This window comes from Solea solea, chromosome 8 (assembly GCF_958295425.1).
Source record: "Solea solea chromosome 8, fSolSol10.1, whole genome shotgun sequence".
In the NCBI taxonomy this organism is placed as follows: domain Eukaryota; kingdom Metazoa; phylum Chordata; class Actinopteri; order Pleuronectiformes; family Soleidae; genus Solea; species Solea solea.
Window position 1 is genome coordinate 2,006,261 of NC_081141.1, and position 15,821 is coordinate 2,022,081.

The following is a 15,821-nucleotide window of genomic DNA, read 5'->3' on the forward strand; positions in this document are numbered from 1 at the left end:
TGATGCTGTGAATTGCAGGTCGGTTAAAAAAAAAGGTTATTTTTCTGTCTTAAAGATGCAGCAGAAATGTGAAGAGGAGACACGTCATCAAAGCACAGCTCACTCTTTTCTGCTTCTCCAAATGTGAGCGCGAGGCTCGTTAGCATTCTTGTGTTGTGTTCCCGCTTCTCTAACGCGGGGCAATGCCCTCCATTATTGAGCAGTTGTAAATGTAGTGGATTGCTGCTGAGTTTGTGTCCCAAAATAGAGCAGGGGACAGGGATGTGAGGCTTTGAAAGACAAGAAACCTCAGCATGTGGATCGGTGATTATTGTGTCCCAACAGGCATCATTTTAGTGGGCAGTTTCAGAGATTAAGGCAGATCTGTGGTAGCACACATCTTTGAAAAGCAGGTCAAGGTGAAGAAGAATCTAATGACGCTCAACTCAATCCCATCAAGTCCTCTGGGGTGTTTTACAGCAGCATCACTGGTGCTCTCTATTCACGCGGCACCACACATGGTTTCACCACACACGGTTTCACCACACGCGGTTTCACCACACGCGGTTGTCTGTTTGAGAACAACTTAGAAGAAGCTGTAAATATTGGATCAACCAGATTCTGGGTAACAAATGGATGAAAATGAGGTTGATGTAGAGGACAATTCACTCACTCATCTTTAAATTGCAGTGTTTTTTTTTCTTCCTACAGTAAAACAGCAGAGACGGGTGACTACATGAAGAGAGACGGGTGACTACATGAAGAGAGACACATGACTACATGAAGAGAGACACATGACTACATGAAGAGAGACACATGACACATGACTACATGAAGAGAGACGTGTGACTACATGAAGAGACATGAGTGACTACATGAAGAGAGAGATGTGTGACTACATGAAGAGAGAGATGTGTGACTCCATGAAGAGAGACTTGTGACTACATGAAGAGACGTGTGACTACATGTGGAGAAACGAGTGACTACCTGAAAAGAGACGTTTGACTACATGAAGAGAGAGATGTGCGACTCCATGAAGAGAGACTTGTGACTACATGAAGAGACACGAGTGACTACATGAAAAGAGACGTGTGACTACATGTGGAGACACAAGTGACTACCTGAAAAGAGACGTTTGACTACATGAAGAGAGAGATGTGTGACTACATGCAGAGACGCATGACTACATGAGGAGGCGGAGTAACAGGACCTCGATCCTCACGTAGACCTTCCTCCCCTTCAGCCTGGACATGGTGAGCATCCTCTACATCTGTCTCTAAAGACAGTAAACACATTCATGTATGGTGTTGACATGTTGACCACACTGTGGGTCACATCGGGACTCACAGAGCCCAGCAACTGCCCAGTTTCATTTAAATAATGCAACTAGCAAATGACAGCCTCCAGCTTATTTAAAAGCTAGTGGTACACATATTAAAAATCAAACTTTATTTAATGCTAATAATGATCTCCAGTATTCCCAGCTGTAACTCTGTTGCTAGGTGACAGGATAGTAATCGTAGTAACAGGATAGGGAAATCCTCCATAGAATTAATAAAAGCCTTGTATGTTACTATCTTGCAGTCGCGGACCTTCGTCTACCAGCTGTTAATCTTTCATGGAGATGTTGTTAATGTTTGGCCTGTGTTAGCCAGGTCATGATGTATGACATTCACAGCTCCCCGAGACTTGTGTCTATCAATTATTAAAGTGTCATAAATAACTCATCGTAATGAAGGGCGCTGATGTGGTGCAGGTGGGAGGAGGAGAGGGAGGAGAGGGGATAAGGAGAGGGGATAAGGAGAGTAGAAGAGGAAGAGTGATTGAGAGAGAGAGAGCAGTTCGACCTTGGACTGAAACACTACTGTGATGCTTGGCCAGCGGACCGATGAAGTCAGGATTGTAAAACAGAGCTCTTATCATAAATATTAATGTGAAGTACTAGCATCTGTTACTGAACCACACACGGACGGACAGACAGACAGACAGACAGACAGACAGACAGACAGAGGGACTCTGAGCTGAGGAAACAGCAGCAGATCTCTCCTCACTGAGATCCTGACGCTTTGTGACACACTTCAAAGTTTTGACTTCATATATTAATAGTGTTCTGTTAACATTTATAACACCAGTATAAATACTGTAAATTGATCCTGCTGAGGTGATCAATCAGAAACCTGCAGTGATGGAGCGAATGAAAATAAAAGGAGAGTAGAGTCGTGGCTCACAGTCAGGTGGACATGGAGGACAGATAATAGACAGATGACAGCATGAGGGTGGGAGTGTAATTTGACTTTGTAGTGAAAAGCATCTGGGTTTGTTTTATTCTTTATGAAAACTAAAAAAAGTGTTTCCTCCTGACGTTTACGCTCTCATTAGGATGAACACGATCGATTGAAAATTCAAAATGTCTTTCATGTTCAGCTCCAGAGACAGATGAGTACACACAGACAGTCAACTAAACTGTCCAAGGCTTCAAACTTGGCAGGTGGCGACACACTGAGGGCATAGTACGTGCCGTGCCCACTTTGACGTTGTTTGGATGAATGAGGAATGAGTTCTGCACTAGCTCTTTACTCTGTTATCATTGCACACAGTCTGTCGCTGCGATGCAGACCATATTTGATGTTTTATTATATAATTAATGTATGTCCCTTCTTCTGAATTCAGAGGTTGCTCCGGTCGTTCGCAAATGACGACCGCCACGTCATGGCCAAGCACGCCAGCATCTATCCGTCCCCGGAGGAGCTGGAGGCCGTGCAGACTCTGGTGTCCACTGTGGAGGGAGCCCTCAAGAAGGTCTCTGATTGGATGGATGGCCTAAATAAATCCTCAGGAAAGACCACCTCCGATAATGAGTCAGGGAACAACGCGGGGGAGGCCAGCGTTGCTGAGACAAAGTACGTCTGCTTTTAGACAATAGATCATTTAATGGATCCTAAAAAAGGGAAATGTCACACACTCCACTGATATAAGACAATATATCTTCTTCAGTTTGCCGTGTAGAGATGCAGGACAGAGCAGATGGTGTACCGTCTCATCACCAGGAGCAGGAAACGTTTGTGTTCTCACCTGTAAACTGTCTGACGTCCATCTGTCCTCAGGTTGGACCGTACGTTGGTGCTGTGTGGCGTGACGCGCGTCAGCCTGGTGGCCAAAGGCCTGCTGATCAAAGGAGACATGGACCTGGAGCTGGTTCTGATGTGCAGAGAGAAACCCACCAAACTGCTGCTGTACACGATCAGTGCCAACCTGCCGCTGCAGATCCAGGTACAGACGTGCGCCAAACCTCCAGAACAGAACAGAGATCAGATGAAGGTTAACGTCTGTGTCTTCACCGATGTTTGACTTCAGATGATTACATCATCATTATTATTTAAATAAATAAGATGGACCATAAAGGATCAGTGAATCAGCATCACAGCACATCATAGATGTAACACATCACAATATTATACGTCAACAATAGTCACAAACAGAAAACCATGAACTGATAAAAAGTGACTATTTTCAGGGTCCAAACCTGACCTCAGTCTTTATTCAACAATCCTATTTAATATGATATAAAATGCTTATCTCTACAGTTAAAGTAAATGTTTAATAAACGTATATTATTTCTTTTTTAATTTTATTTAAACATTAAAATGTCTGTGCATAGAAAACTGATGGATGAGCTCAGTGTGACTCTGTTCATGTTCTTCTTCCTGTTTGATCTGTAATGAACGTGTGATTCTTCGTGACAGACGATGACGGACGACAAATACGAGGTGCGGTCGTGTGTCCCAGAGGCAGCGATCTGGGTCGGCAGCACCAGAAGCCCTGAACTTACCCTAAAGATCACGCTTTCCTCCTCAGCCTGGCGGGAGGAGCAGCAGCAGCAGCAGCACAGCAACACAGACCAAGGTACTGACTTCTCCTGCTTTTATTTGACCTCAGAGGGCGAGAGGGGAAGGGACTTACAGGAATTTATGAAGGGATGAAGGAAAGTGTAACCTAAGCTGGAAATGGGCGACAACGCGGGGGGGATGTGGAGTATCATACGTCGAAGCGATTGAAAGCTGAGAGGTGAAGAAGTGGAAAAAAGGACAAGGAAATGGATCTGAGTAAAGTGTGGTGGAGAGAGCTGATGTGAGGTGACCGAAGGAGACATCGTCTCAGGTGTCGTTCTGTATTGATTCATCAACTGAGATTTAGGTTTATATCAGGAAGGTTGTGCCTTTAAATAAGTTAAAAAAACTGATTTTAGGTTGATGAATTTAAGAAATCTGTGGAAAAACAAGTTCACCCGTGGGCTGTCAGGTGTTTTATACTGAAGGTTGGGCCGTGAGATCAGAGCCTCTCCCACAACTGGGAGAGAAATAAGACAGAGCTGACATTAGTCTGTGTTTTTGACGACAGCGAATGAGACTAAACCTCTTCACACAAATCCAGCAAAGAAGGTTTTTTCAGCCGTAAACCAAGTCAGTGTGTTATATACACAGATAATTGCTCTGTGTGCTTCTCTGTGAGGCAGCGAGGGGACGTGGATGTGGACTCATTAAAACGTGGCTGCAACCTGGAACAAAAGAAAAAAACAAAACCAGTTACTCTGCTTTATCTCGCCATGAGACGGCCTTTTATAGCAGAAAACTAAACTTTGTGGCAGTTATAGCTCACGCTCAGTAAATTCAAATGTGTTCTTTTTGTGACCGAGGTGTTTTGATATCGGGACACAAACGTATTGATGAGGCAACGGTTTGAACATTTATAATGTTGGACAGGAAATCTTTCACAAAGCAACACATGCTCTACTTTCCTGGGAACTAAGAGTGAGATGAAGTAGTGAACGTGTTCTTCAGCCATCATAGATTTTAGGAGTTGATCTTTTTGTTAAGTGGCTAAAATCAGTTTTTGTTTGTAACCATGTTGTGCCTCCACCTTCCTCCTCAAGGAATGTGTTGAGGAGTAAAACTGTCTAACTGACCTCAGATATCCACTGATGTCCTGTAGCTCTGCAGGTTTGAAGTGGACAGACCAAAACCATTTATGAATACATGTGGAAATTATTAATTGTAAATAAAGCACAAAAAAGTTGACTCAAAAGAGATGAGTTAAATAAACAGGATATAAAATATATACATCAGTAAATAACAAAAATTGCCTTATTTTTCTCTCACTCCCATCAATTCTTTATTTACAATAAGCTATGACAAAACCTCATCATACATACCTTTTCAAAGGAAAGCACAGGCGTCACACACAGTCCACAATTCCCAGTATCAGTCTCCACTCTACATATTAAAGACAAATAATTGTATTAATCATGTCAACACAGACACGCAGTGGTGTTTTTCACCCATGCTCAAACTCACGGGGCCAGGAAACCCTTAATAACTGCCGCTAGCATTAAGCTAATCCACGCATCAATTAACACGACGCTAAAGTTAGCCTCCGAAAATTAAAGTTTCATAAATACAATAGTGGGTGTCAGGCAAAGTTAATGTTTTAACTAAAATGTTTTCACATCAAGAAGTGTCACAAAAAAACAGACAATTAGTGGAAAACAGTCGCAATGCACATTAAGTTAATTTCTCCTTAACTTTCCCCTTAAGTGCTGAACCGGATGCTAACTTCAGCGTCGTTCAATTAACACACATAAAAGTCCGTTTTTTTTACAACAATTTAACAAACTGAAAGTTAACAGCACGACACAAAGCAGTGTGAATTATGATAGAATTGTTTAAGTATTGTTAAAATAATCAAAGGGAGAGCGATGTAAACATAACTTACCAGCTCCCGCACGTCACCGCTCACTGAAGCTAGACACACAGGTGCAACGCCAAATGACTCCCCAGGGAAACAAAAAGGTATGGTATGGAAAATAATGATGTGGAACCTATTTACAATAGAAAACAATTTTGGGGGGGAGTTCACAATAGAAAATAATGTGAATACACGACCAAAATAAATAAAAATAAAAATAATTTGACGTCAGGTGGTGTTGAAACAACAAAAAAACGACCTTCTGATATAATGAGATTCTTATCACCTGGTGGTGGTGCTAAAGACTGTTGATGTTTTATTAATGCTTTTGTTTTTAAGATTCACTTCAGTATTGATTTGTGCAAAGATCGAGAGGAACCTGCAAAGTGTGAGATAAACTCATATAAACTCATGTTGTGTGTTCCATTGGCCACAGACACAGGGGCACAACACGCAGATCTTCACTCAGTGGTCTCAGAGTGATGAAAACCTGCATCTATGACATCAGCTCCTGTGTTTGTCTTCCATCCATGTTCAGCTTTCAGACTCTGACCTCTGAACCATAAAAGGTCATCATAGGGCTGTGATTCCACTGCGACGGGACGTGTGTGTGTGTGTGTGTGTGCTGAGCACTGTGGTTTTGCAGTCTGTTTCCCTTCACTTTCTTTCCAGGGTGGTCTTCTCACTTTCAGATGTTTATGATGTCGTTGTTGTTTTCTGCTGTCAGTCTTTCTCTGCTCTTGGCCTCCCGTGGCGCGGCCTCCAGTCATGGCAGCCGCGCTCCCCCACAGGAAGCCGGTGTGGAGCGACTGTTTTATTCAAACATAAACATCAGTGAAAATAGCAGCGTGGTAAACAAAAACAACTGTTGAGTAACATGAAGTGATGGTAGAGTCATGAGATAGTGACTCAGACTTGATGTTTACTCTGCTCTCAGTGACAACATGGCTGCCAGTGGGGACACAGAGAGAAACTGATATATATTCTTTCATGATATATATTCTATTCAGTTTTTTCCCATGTTTTCCCTCTCTGCAGAGGACAGAAGTCAGGACGTGGACAAACGGGTGGAGGAGGAAGAAGAAGAGGAGGAGGAAGATGTCCTGGACAGGCACAAGTGCCGGGCAGCGCTGGCTTCGCTTCGACGCGCCAAATGGTTCCAGGTGAGCTCACCGGGAATACGGATTCAGTCCAACACTGATTATAAAAGAAGATATAACATACGCCTCATTACTGTATGTCCGTGACGTGTGCTCCATCAGGCCAGAGTCACAGATCTCAAGTCCTGCATCATCGTCCTGAGGATCCTCAGAGACATGTGCAACAGACGTCCCGCTTGGCAGCCTCTCAAAGGATGGGTGAGTGATGGCCGTGGTATCACAGGGTGTGCGCAGTGAACTGTGTGTCGTGTCCGGTGTCTTACCTCCTTCTGCACGTCTGCAGCCTCTGGAGCTCATCTGTGAAAAGGCCATCGCCACCTGTAACAGGCCTCTGGGTCCAGGTGAAGCTCTGCGTCGGGTCTTTGAATGCATCGCCTCAGGGATTCTGCTGCCAGGTCAGTGATCGCTCTACGTCTCTGTCCGAACTCCACCCCAAGTCACTGATGTGCTGCTTTGTCCACAGGAGGTCCGGGAGTGTCCGACCCCTGCGAGTGGGACCCTACAGACGTCCTGTGTGACCTCAGCGCTCAGCAGGCAGACGCCGTCACACACAGTGCACAGGTGAGAGCGCTTCCACAGAGATTTTAACCCAACAGCCACAGTGATAAATGTATTAATGCAGCATTTCTTAATAATCTGTTCCTTCACGTGTGTCTGACATCAAACCTGGCTGTTGTGATGACGAGCACCCTTACAAATTCATACAGCCCTTTTAAATGTCTGGTTTTGTGTTTGTCCTGAAGTCTGTTGCTAGGCAACAGCAGCGGGTATTGGTGGCTTTTATTTTGGTTCAACCGTCGCAAATTCACTCTAAGAGCTAAAAGACAAATAAAGAAAAGAAAAGAAGCTCAAATCCAAACAAATAAAGTCGACAAACCATAAACAATCGTGCAGAACTGACTGGATACTCTCAGACGTGAGTGAGGGAGTGTTTGTGTGTATACAGCTGCAGTGCAGGGAGAAGAAGCACATTTTCTCTCACCAAACTGCTGAACAAGCAGGTTTTTGCACTCCCTATTCCCACCTGGGAGGTGTGTGCAGGCGTCTCACTCTCCGTCCTGTAAAAAAAAACAAAAACCCAGATGTTTTTCACTTAGTGTACACAACATGAAGTCTTTGTTTTCAGGTCCGTGTGTCGGGACGCCTCCACCTTGGAACACATAAACTCCACTTCCCGTTTCCCTGCCGTAAAACCAGCTGCAGACATTTACTGCGATCATTAGTCAGCAGACATCTCACCAGGGTGCACCTCCACAACACCCATCATGCCAGAGTCAGCGTTTTCTCGAGGAAAGTAAGGTCTCCTCGTGTCTCCTCGTGCTCCACTGACTGAAGGAGGAGCAGCCCTGAGCTCACGTTTGCTCTATAAATAGCAGGGCAACCGGACGTTGACCTTGGATACGCAGGCCTTTGGTGGCGTGCAGGTGTGATGAACGGCTTCATAACCTCGTAATATGTGTGGGAACACTTCTCTTCCCTCCCTGACAACACTACAGCCACCGCTGCTGTTACCGCCGCCGCTGCACAGCACAACAAAGTCCACCCTCAGGCTGAAAATGTGGGCTCTAGATAGACGTCCTCGAATGTCTCGTTTCACAGTCTGATGGAGCGTGCCTGAAATTGGAAATCATTTTTTTTCTCTTCCTCCTCCATCTTTGGCCTCTGAGTGTTTCTTCCTCCCCTGAATATTTCAGAGTTTGTTCCAGCAGAATCTCACACACACACACACACACACACACACACACACACACTTAGACAGCCTAAACAAAACATTCTACCTAATCTTCACGAGAACTACCGGTCCTTATAAGGTCAGTGTTTATGCCAGAATAAGTCCTTAAATGGTAACTAGTAAACACACACACACACTTGCACAGGCTTCAATAATTAAGGCGCATTGATGACAGGATGAATGGAATCACTGCTCTGTAAAGACTCACGTCAGTTTCTGCTGCTTTACCAATTCACTGGTGCATCTTGACTGTCTCTGTGTGTGTGTGTGTGTGTGTGTGTTTCAGCATGCATTACGCCTTCATGCCTTTGGACAACTTTACAAAGTCTTGGATATGGATCCTTTAGCTGCCAGCAAGTCGTCACCAGGGCCGTCAGGTGTGTGTTTGTCTCGTATCGCTCCTCCCCCTTTCATCACCTGTGAATTGTACACACATGGACGTGGAGACAGCGTGAGGACAATGGAAGAATCTCTCAACAATGATCGACTTTCACTTTGTGTGTCTCTCTGTGTGTGTGTCTCTCCCTCTCTCTCTTTGTGCGTGTCTCTGTGTGCGTGCGTGTCTCTGTGTGTGTCTCTCTCTATGTGTGTGTCTCGCCCTCTCTCTCTTTGTGCGTGTCTCTCTGTGTGTGTCTCCCTCTCTTTGTGTGTCTCTGTGTGTGTGTGTGTAGGTGGCTGCTGTCAGAAGAGGCTTCGGGACGACGTCAGGTCAGATGACAGAGACTTCATCAAAAGGATAAAAGGTAGAAACCTCCAATTTAGAGTCAAATAAACCTCTGTCGTCTCTGCACTTCTTCTCCATTCCTCTGGCTTTTTCTCGCTCTCCAAACTTGCTTTAAACGATCTGGTTAAAAAGTCCACTCCTCTCTGTCTTACACATGGCCACACCTCCTTTCTGTGTCCACACCTCCACACACGTCACTCACCTGGACCACATTTTAAGATGTAGGACTAGATGATAAATCACAGTAAGTCGTCCACCATGTGTCTTCCTCATGTTAGCGACCTGTTAGCTGTTAGCTTATGTGTCAGACACGCGTCTTTAGAGTTTAGATTGGATGAGGATTATTTAACAGTTGAATGCACAGATTATTCTGGAGTATTCCTTCACTTGTTATTAGTATGAAGTTAGTCTGTAACTGTGCCACATGCACTTACTTTCAGCACCAAGGACAGCGCCACCTGCTTTCTCATACACTCACTGCAGATTGTATGTTGTGTGAGTAAATATATATATATATATATATATGTGTATATATATATATATGTGTATATATATATACATATATATGTATATATATATATATATACATATATATATATATATATATATATATATATGTGTATATATATATATACATACTTATGTTTATACATATATGTATGTATAAACACGTCTGTCCTCACCTTTAGTCCTGGACTGGAGAATGACGGACCCGAACCACCCCATGAACGCACTGATGCGTCTCAATCAGATCCGCCCAGGTCTTCATTTCCGCCTGCTGTCTCAGTCCGGCCCGGTCCACGCTCCAGTCTTCACCATGTGTGTGGAGATCCAGGGAACCACCTACCAGGCCACAGGGAACTCCAAGAGGACCGCCAAGATCCAGCTCGCTCTCAAGGTCTTTCATGTTTTCTTCTGTTTCCTTTGTGTGAAAACAGAAACAAACACAGCGTGAGTGTGCGACTGCACCGATGTCTAAAGGCTACTTTATTCACTGGGGAATTGGATTTCTGTCCTTTCATTTCAAGTAAACGTAACTTTTAGACATAATAGACACATGATAAACAACATTTTAAATAATTACAACATATAAAATAAGAATAATCCAATTAACCTCGTGTTCTAATGTTAGTGGAATATAAACGGATTCAAATAAATCTTACATCTTTATGTTGTTCTGTATTTTATCATCTTTAATTCAGTTTGTTAAATTCTCCACTTTCACTCACACACACAAACTTGTTTTTATATCTTAGTGAGAACACACCATAGGCATAATGCATTCACTAGCCCCCTACCCTAACCTTAACCATCACAACTAAGTGCCTAACCTTAACCTTTAACCTTCCCCTGACCTAAACCCAATTCTAACCCTAATCCTAAAACCAGGTCTTAACCCTGAAAAAAGTGTGTTTTTGTCAAGATTTTCAGCCTGAATCTAAACCACCTATTAAAAGCTTTAAGCTGACAGTGATGACATCGTTCCTAACACTGTGTGTGTGTGTGTGTGTGTGTGTGTGTGTGTGTGTTGCTCCTCCTTCAGGCTCTGCAGGCTCTGGGACACATTCTCAGCAGCGATGGAGACGCAGACTCACTGAGCCTCGACGAAAAGTCTGACGGTGAAGGGAAGAACGACCGGATGTCGACGAGCTCCAGCTCCAGCTCCGTCATCTCCTCCACAGACACGGCAGAGGTGACACTGGAACTTTAAGCCTCTGGTCGTTTACTTTATTACTTTTATTACTTTAATTTAATGTCTACTTCTGTTTGTAGTCCAGAGCTCCTGGTCCCATACTGACCGCCGGAGGTAAGAACCCGGTGATGGAGCTGAACGAGAAACGGCGCGGCCTCAAGTACGAGCTGATTTCAGAGAGCGGCAACAGCTACGACAAGCGCTTCATCATAGAGGTACAAACACAAAGCTCTTTATGAAGGACATAGCATAACATGACGTCATTTCAGAGGCTGAATAATAACATTAAAATCACTAAAAGTCAGACACTTGATTCTAGCCATTAGCTGTGGCAGTGAAAGCAGTTGGTTTTTGTGTGATGTCACAGGTGGAGGTGGACAAGCAGGTTTTCCGGGGAACGGGTCCCAATAAGAAAGTGGCCAAAGCCAGCGCTGCGCTCGCCGCTCTGAACACTTTGTTCTCTGGACCCAAATCTACGAGCAACAAGAAGAGACGAGTCCTCAGCGCGGTGAGTCCTCCGCTGAGAAGACGTGACACGCGTCACGCACCGTTTACGACATGAATAATGAGACTCGAGCTCGAGTGGTTCAAGGATCCCAGGATCCACCAGGACTCTCACACACACACACAAGGAAAAAGCAGTCAGGACCCTGGGGTCGTAACACTCACTCACTCACTCACTCACTCAGTCACTCACTCACTCACGTCGTCTGTGTTTGTGCAGCCAAAGCGAGCGGTGACGTCGGTGCTGACTCTGCCCGTCCTCAGACCACCGCGACTCCCCGTCATCCCCAGATCTCCGTACATCAGCTCCGCCCCCACACACAGTTACCTGCCCCCAGGTGAGAGGAAACACCCATATGTGCAGCCTAGTTCATGACCTTTGACCTTTCTCGATGTTGAGTATAAAAAGGAGAAGTCATGTACATCTTTGTTTTCTTCAGTCAGACAGATATCGTCATGTATCGCAGTATTATTGATTATCACAGAGACACTGTATCGTGATATTATTGGTATCGTGGACCATGTGTAAACTTAACATTTGTACTGGTGACAATAAATCCTGTGATTTTCTCTGTCAGGTTTCACTGCTCCTTACAGCTACAGCCCCGCAGCTGCACTCCCTGCCTATGGTAAGATCAACAACCAACAATCTGTGTCCACCGCTCTCTGTCTGTGTCCACCTCTCTGTCTGTGTCCACCTCTGTGTCCAACTCTCTGTCTGTGTCCACCTCTGTGTCTGTGTCCACCTCTGGGTCTGTGTCCACCTCTCTGTCTGTGTCCAACTCTGTCTGTGTCCACCTCTGTGTCCAACTCTCTGTCTGTGTCCACCTCTGTGTCTGTGTCCACCTCTGGGTCTGTGTCCACCTCTCTGTCTGTGTCCACCTCTGTGTCCAACTCTGTCTGTGTCCACCTCTGTGTCCAACTCTCTGTCTGTGTCCACCTCTGTGTCTGTGTCCACCTCTGTGTCTGTGTCCACCTCTGTGTCTGCGTCCACCTCTGTGTCTGTGTCCACCTCTGTCTGCGTCCACCTCTGTGTCTGCGTCCACCTCTGTGTCTGCGTCCACCTCTGTGTCTGTGTCCACCTCTCTCTGTGTCCACCTCTGTGTCTGCGTCCACCTCTGTGTCCACCTCTGTGTCTGTGTCCACCTCTGTGTCTGCGTCCACCTCTGTGTCTGTGTCCACCTCTGTCTGCGTCCACCTCTGTGTCTGTGTCCACCTCTGTCTGCGTCCACCTCTGTGTCTGTGTCCACCTCTCTGTCTGTGTCCACCTCTCTGTCTGTGTCCACCTCTGTGTCTGTGTCCACCTCTCTGTCTGTGTCCACCTCTGTGTCTGTGTCCACCTCTCTGTCTGTGTCCACCTCTGTGTCTGTGTCCACCTCTGTGTCTGTGTCCACCTCTGTGTCTGTGTCCACCTCTCTGTCTGTGTCCACCTCTCTGTCTGTGTCCACCTCTCTGTCTGTGTCCACCTCTCTGTCTGTGTCCACCTCTGTGTCTGTGTCCACCTCTGTGTCTTACTTCATTTCAGTAGTAACTCCTGTTCTCTCGTCTCTGCAGGCGGTCTGTACTTTGACAGCACCTATTACCCGCCCCCGCAGTCCATAGCCACGCCCATCATCATCCACCTGGGCTCTCGGGATCTTTTCTGACCCCGCCCCCCCATGTGACCCCGCCCCCTGCTGCTGCTGCTGCTGCTGCAGAGACATCAATAAAACCCAAAGCAATATTATCAAAGACATTTCCTGTCAAACGATGAATGTAAATATGACATTTATGAGACATATGGACGTTGGTCTGTGAGTTTGAACGTAGAGGTAAAAAACATTATTATTCTAATTATTAAAGTGCATAAGTGTAAATGTAAATACCGTAGTGCTGAAGAAGCATCGTTGTGTTAAATACATCTTATATTATTGTATGTTGATTGTATTTAATGACCCAGTGTTTTAAATCCAGATTTCAAGTTAACAAAAATCATTTTAAATGACTTTTAAATCATTTTTTTTACTGGATCATTTCACCACAAACATTTTCTCCATTTGAACAAAGTAGCATCTGTTAAAATGGTTAAAATGATGTTAATAAATATAACGTTTATCAATATTTGTGGCTCAGAGTCAGTGTGGACTGGAAACTTCCTTTGTTGTGAATCATTCATTCACTCACTCACTCACTCACAGGTTTCCCTGTCACAGAGATGAGGCACGTCATCTTATATCAGACGGACAATGAGACACTGCAGCACAGACGTCACATCAGCTCATTCTAATTAGAATTCATGTAAATTAACACATTTCCATGAAGTCAAGACGACAAACAACAGTGAACACAAACGCCACATGTTTGTGTTCATGCTACAGCGCCCTCTGCTGATGGAGTCTGATCACAGTTTACATTATTTCACTTTCAATCATCCTGAATCCACGTCACCCCCAAAAGCTGGGCCTTAGAAAAGTTGCTTTAATCAGAACTTAAAAGACTTGTGTGAGGACAATTTAATGCTTTAGTTTCAGTCGTTTCCATGGCAACCACACACGGTCCTCGGGCTGGCTCTTGCCTGATGTGGACTCCATGAGTTATTTGGACCATAATGAATCACAAGTGAGGAGCAAGCACTGAAATACATGTGATTCAGGGATGCAATGACGGTTTGGTGAAGTGAATAAATGTAGCCACTAGATGGCAGCAACTGTCTCTCCAACACAGATGAGCTATATACACTCGTGATCAAAATTTTAAGACCAGTGGAAAAAATTGCAAGAACTGACATTTTGGATCTTATGAAGGTTCTAAGTAGTAGAAGAAATGGGAGTGAGACAAAAAGATATCTGAGTAAGCAATTTATTGCAAACAACCATTAAAGTGAAATAGGCTGTTCATCAGCTGATCAAAAGTTAAAAAGACCTTTAAAAGACTCATAATTCCTTCTTGAATCAGAAAACTCTTCCTCTTCGTCTCTTCAGTCTCATCTTCTCTCTTTCCTTTGATGTTGTGTGATGTCATCTCACGCCGCGTGTTCCACACCATGTGTTCCACTGAGTCCATAGCAGTAATGCGTCAAAGGTGAAAAGGTTCTTGATGAATGGGCATCAGCACCGTGCGATGGAGGAAAGCAGCCCAAGTCATGGACAGGAGGAGGAGGACGTGGCTCTGCGACAAGAGAAAACAGAACTGCTCCAGAAACTACAAAACCTGTCCAGAGAGAACAAGGAGCTGTTGGACACGGTGCTGGATCTGCAGGCCCGTGAGAAGTTCCTTACAGGTAAGAACACATTTTCAGAGGTTTCCCGGTGTAAGGCTCAGGCAGAGATCGAAGCTCTGACGACACAGAACTCTGCTCTGCAGGAAAAGGAGAAGAGCAGGAAAATGGAAAGAATGCACCACAACCAAGAGGTGGCCCATCTTCACAATCTGATGGACAGGAAACAAAAAGAGGTGGAAAACCTGAGAAAAGAGGTGTGTTATCTTCAGTTTAAAGTGGAGGACGCGATAGAGGCCCTCCGGGATAAAGACAGGGTCATTCAGAAGCTGACCAAAGTAGATTCTCTGGTCAAGACGAAAGAGGACGAGGTCAGGTACTTAACAGGAATCACCATTGAACTCCAGGAAAATGAAGCGGCTTTGAGAGAGAATATCAAGAAGCTCATCAATCAGCTGAGACAAGCGGACTCTTTGAGACAGAAGCTGCAGGAAGACAACGGCAGCCTGAGGACGACCGTGCAGGACCTGCAGAGCCAAATCGAGAATGCACAGAAAACCATAACACAACAGAACAAGGAGAACGCCTCGAGTCAGAAGGTCAGAGAGATCATTTGTGATTTGAAAAACGAGGTTGCAATGCTCAAACAGCAGCTGGAGACTCGTGCAGAGGACACTCGTACAGTAAGGACTCCTGCAGAGGACACTCCTGCACAGGAGCCTCAGGTCCATTTGAATCGCAAATGGAGAGTGACAGGTTTACCAATTATCATCACCATTATGTGTGTGCTGTCTCTGTTGAGGACAGTAGTCAACAAGTAGAGTCAAACATCCAAACCAAAGCAAAGACAGAGGTTGAGTTTTACAAGCACCAGCACCAGCCTGGAGCTCCGGCCTGGAGCTCCGGCCTGGAGCTCCGGCCTGGAGCCCCGGCCTCTATCTCACTTCTATAAACTCCACATATACTCAACCCTAACCTCTGCCAAAGAGCAGTTGCAACTAGAGTTGCTGTTCTGTGATTGGCCGATTAGGTGTTTGAGTTAACGAGCAGTTGTACCAAGTGTACCTAATAAAGTGACAGTGAGTGAGTAA

At 44.9% G+C, this 15,821-nt stretch overlaps 2 protein-coding genes across 2 annotated transcripts in view; one reads left to right on the forward strand and one right to left on the reverse strand.

Annotated features, from left to right (window-relative positions):
• The window catches only part of sh2d3cb (SH2 domain containing 3Cb), a 20,504-nt gene extending 17,324 nt beyond the window's left edge, over positions 1 to 3,180 (reverse strand). The window contains exon 1 of the mRNA XM_058636027.1: positions 3,052 to 3,180. The gene's annotated coding sequence lies outside the window, so the exon portion shown is untranslated. The remainder of the gene's footprint in view (positions 1 to 3,051) is intronic.
• LOC131463901 (spermatid perinuclear RNA-binding protein-like) lies at positions 900 to 13,634 on the forward strand. Its single transcript, XM_058636028.1, has 17 exons — positions 900 to 1,232; positions 2,650 to 2,879; positions 3,084 to 3,249; positions 3,723 to 3,882; positions 6,760 to 6,884; positions 6,984 to 7,079; positions 7,165 to 7,276; positions 7,345 to 7,442; positions 8,900 to 8,990; positions 9,285 to 9,356; positions 10,027 to 10,235; positions 10,881 to 11,030; positions 11,111 to 11,245; positions 11,398 to 11,538; positions 11,755 to 11,872; positions 12,113 to 12,163; positions 13,089 to 13,634. The coding sequence occupies exons 1-17, from the start codon at positions 1,230 to 1,232 to the stop codon at positions 13,178 to 13,180; spliced, it is 2,049 nt and encodes a 682-aa protein (XP_058492011.1). The 5' UTR covers positions 900 to 1,229; the 3' UTR covers positions 13,181 to 13,634.
• Positions 13,635 to 15,821: the final 2,187 nt, after the last annotated feature.

Bases quoted from the DNA above. Each gene is read 5' to 3' on its own strand.
- LOC131463901 (XM_058636028.1), top strand. The intron at 7,080-7,164 runs GTGAGTGATGGC...GCACGTCTGCAG, and splicing joins GGCAGCCTCTCAAAGGATGG to CCTCTGGAGCTCATCTGTGA. The intron at 7,443-8,899 runs GTGAGAGCGCTT...TGTGTGTTTCAG, and splicing joins CCGTCACACACAGTGCACAG to CATGCATTACGCCTTCATGC.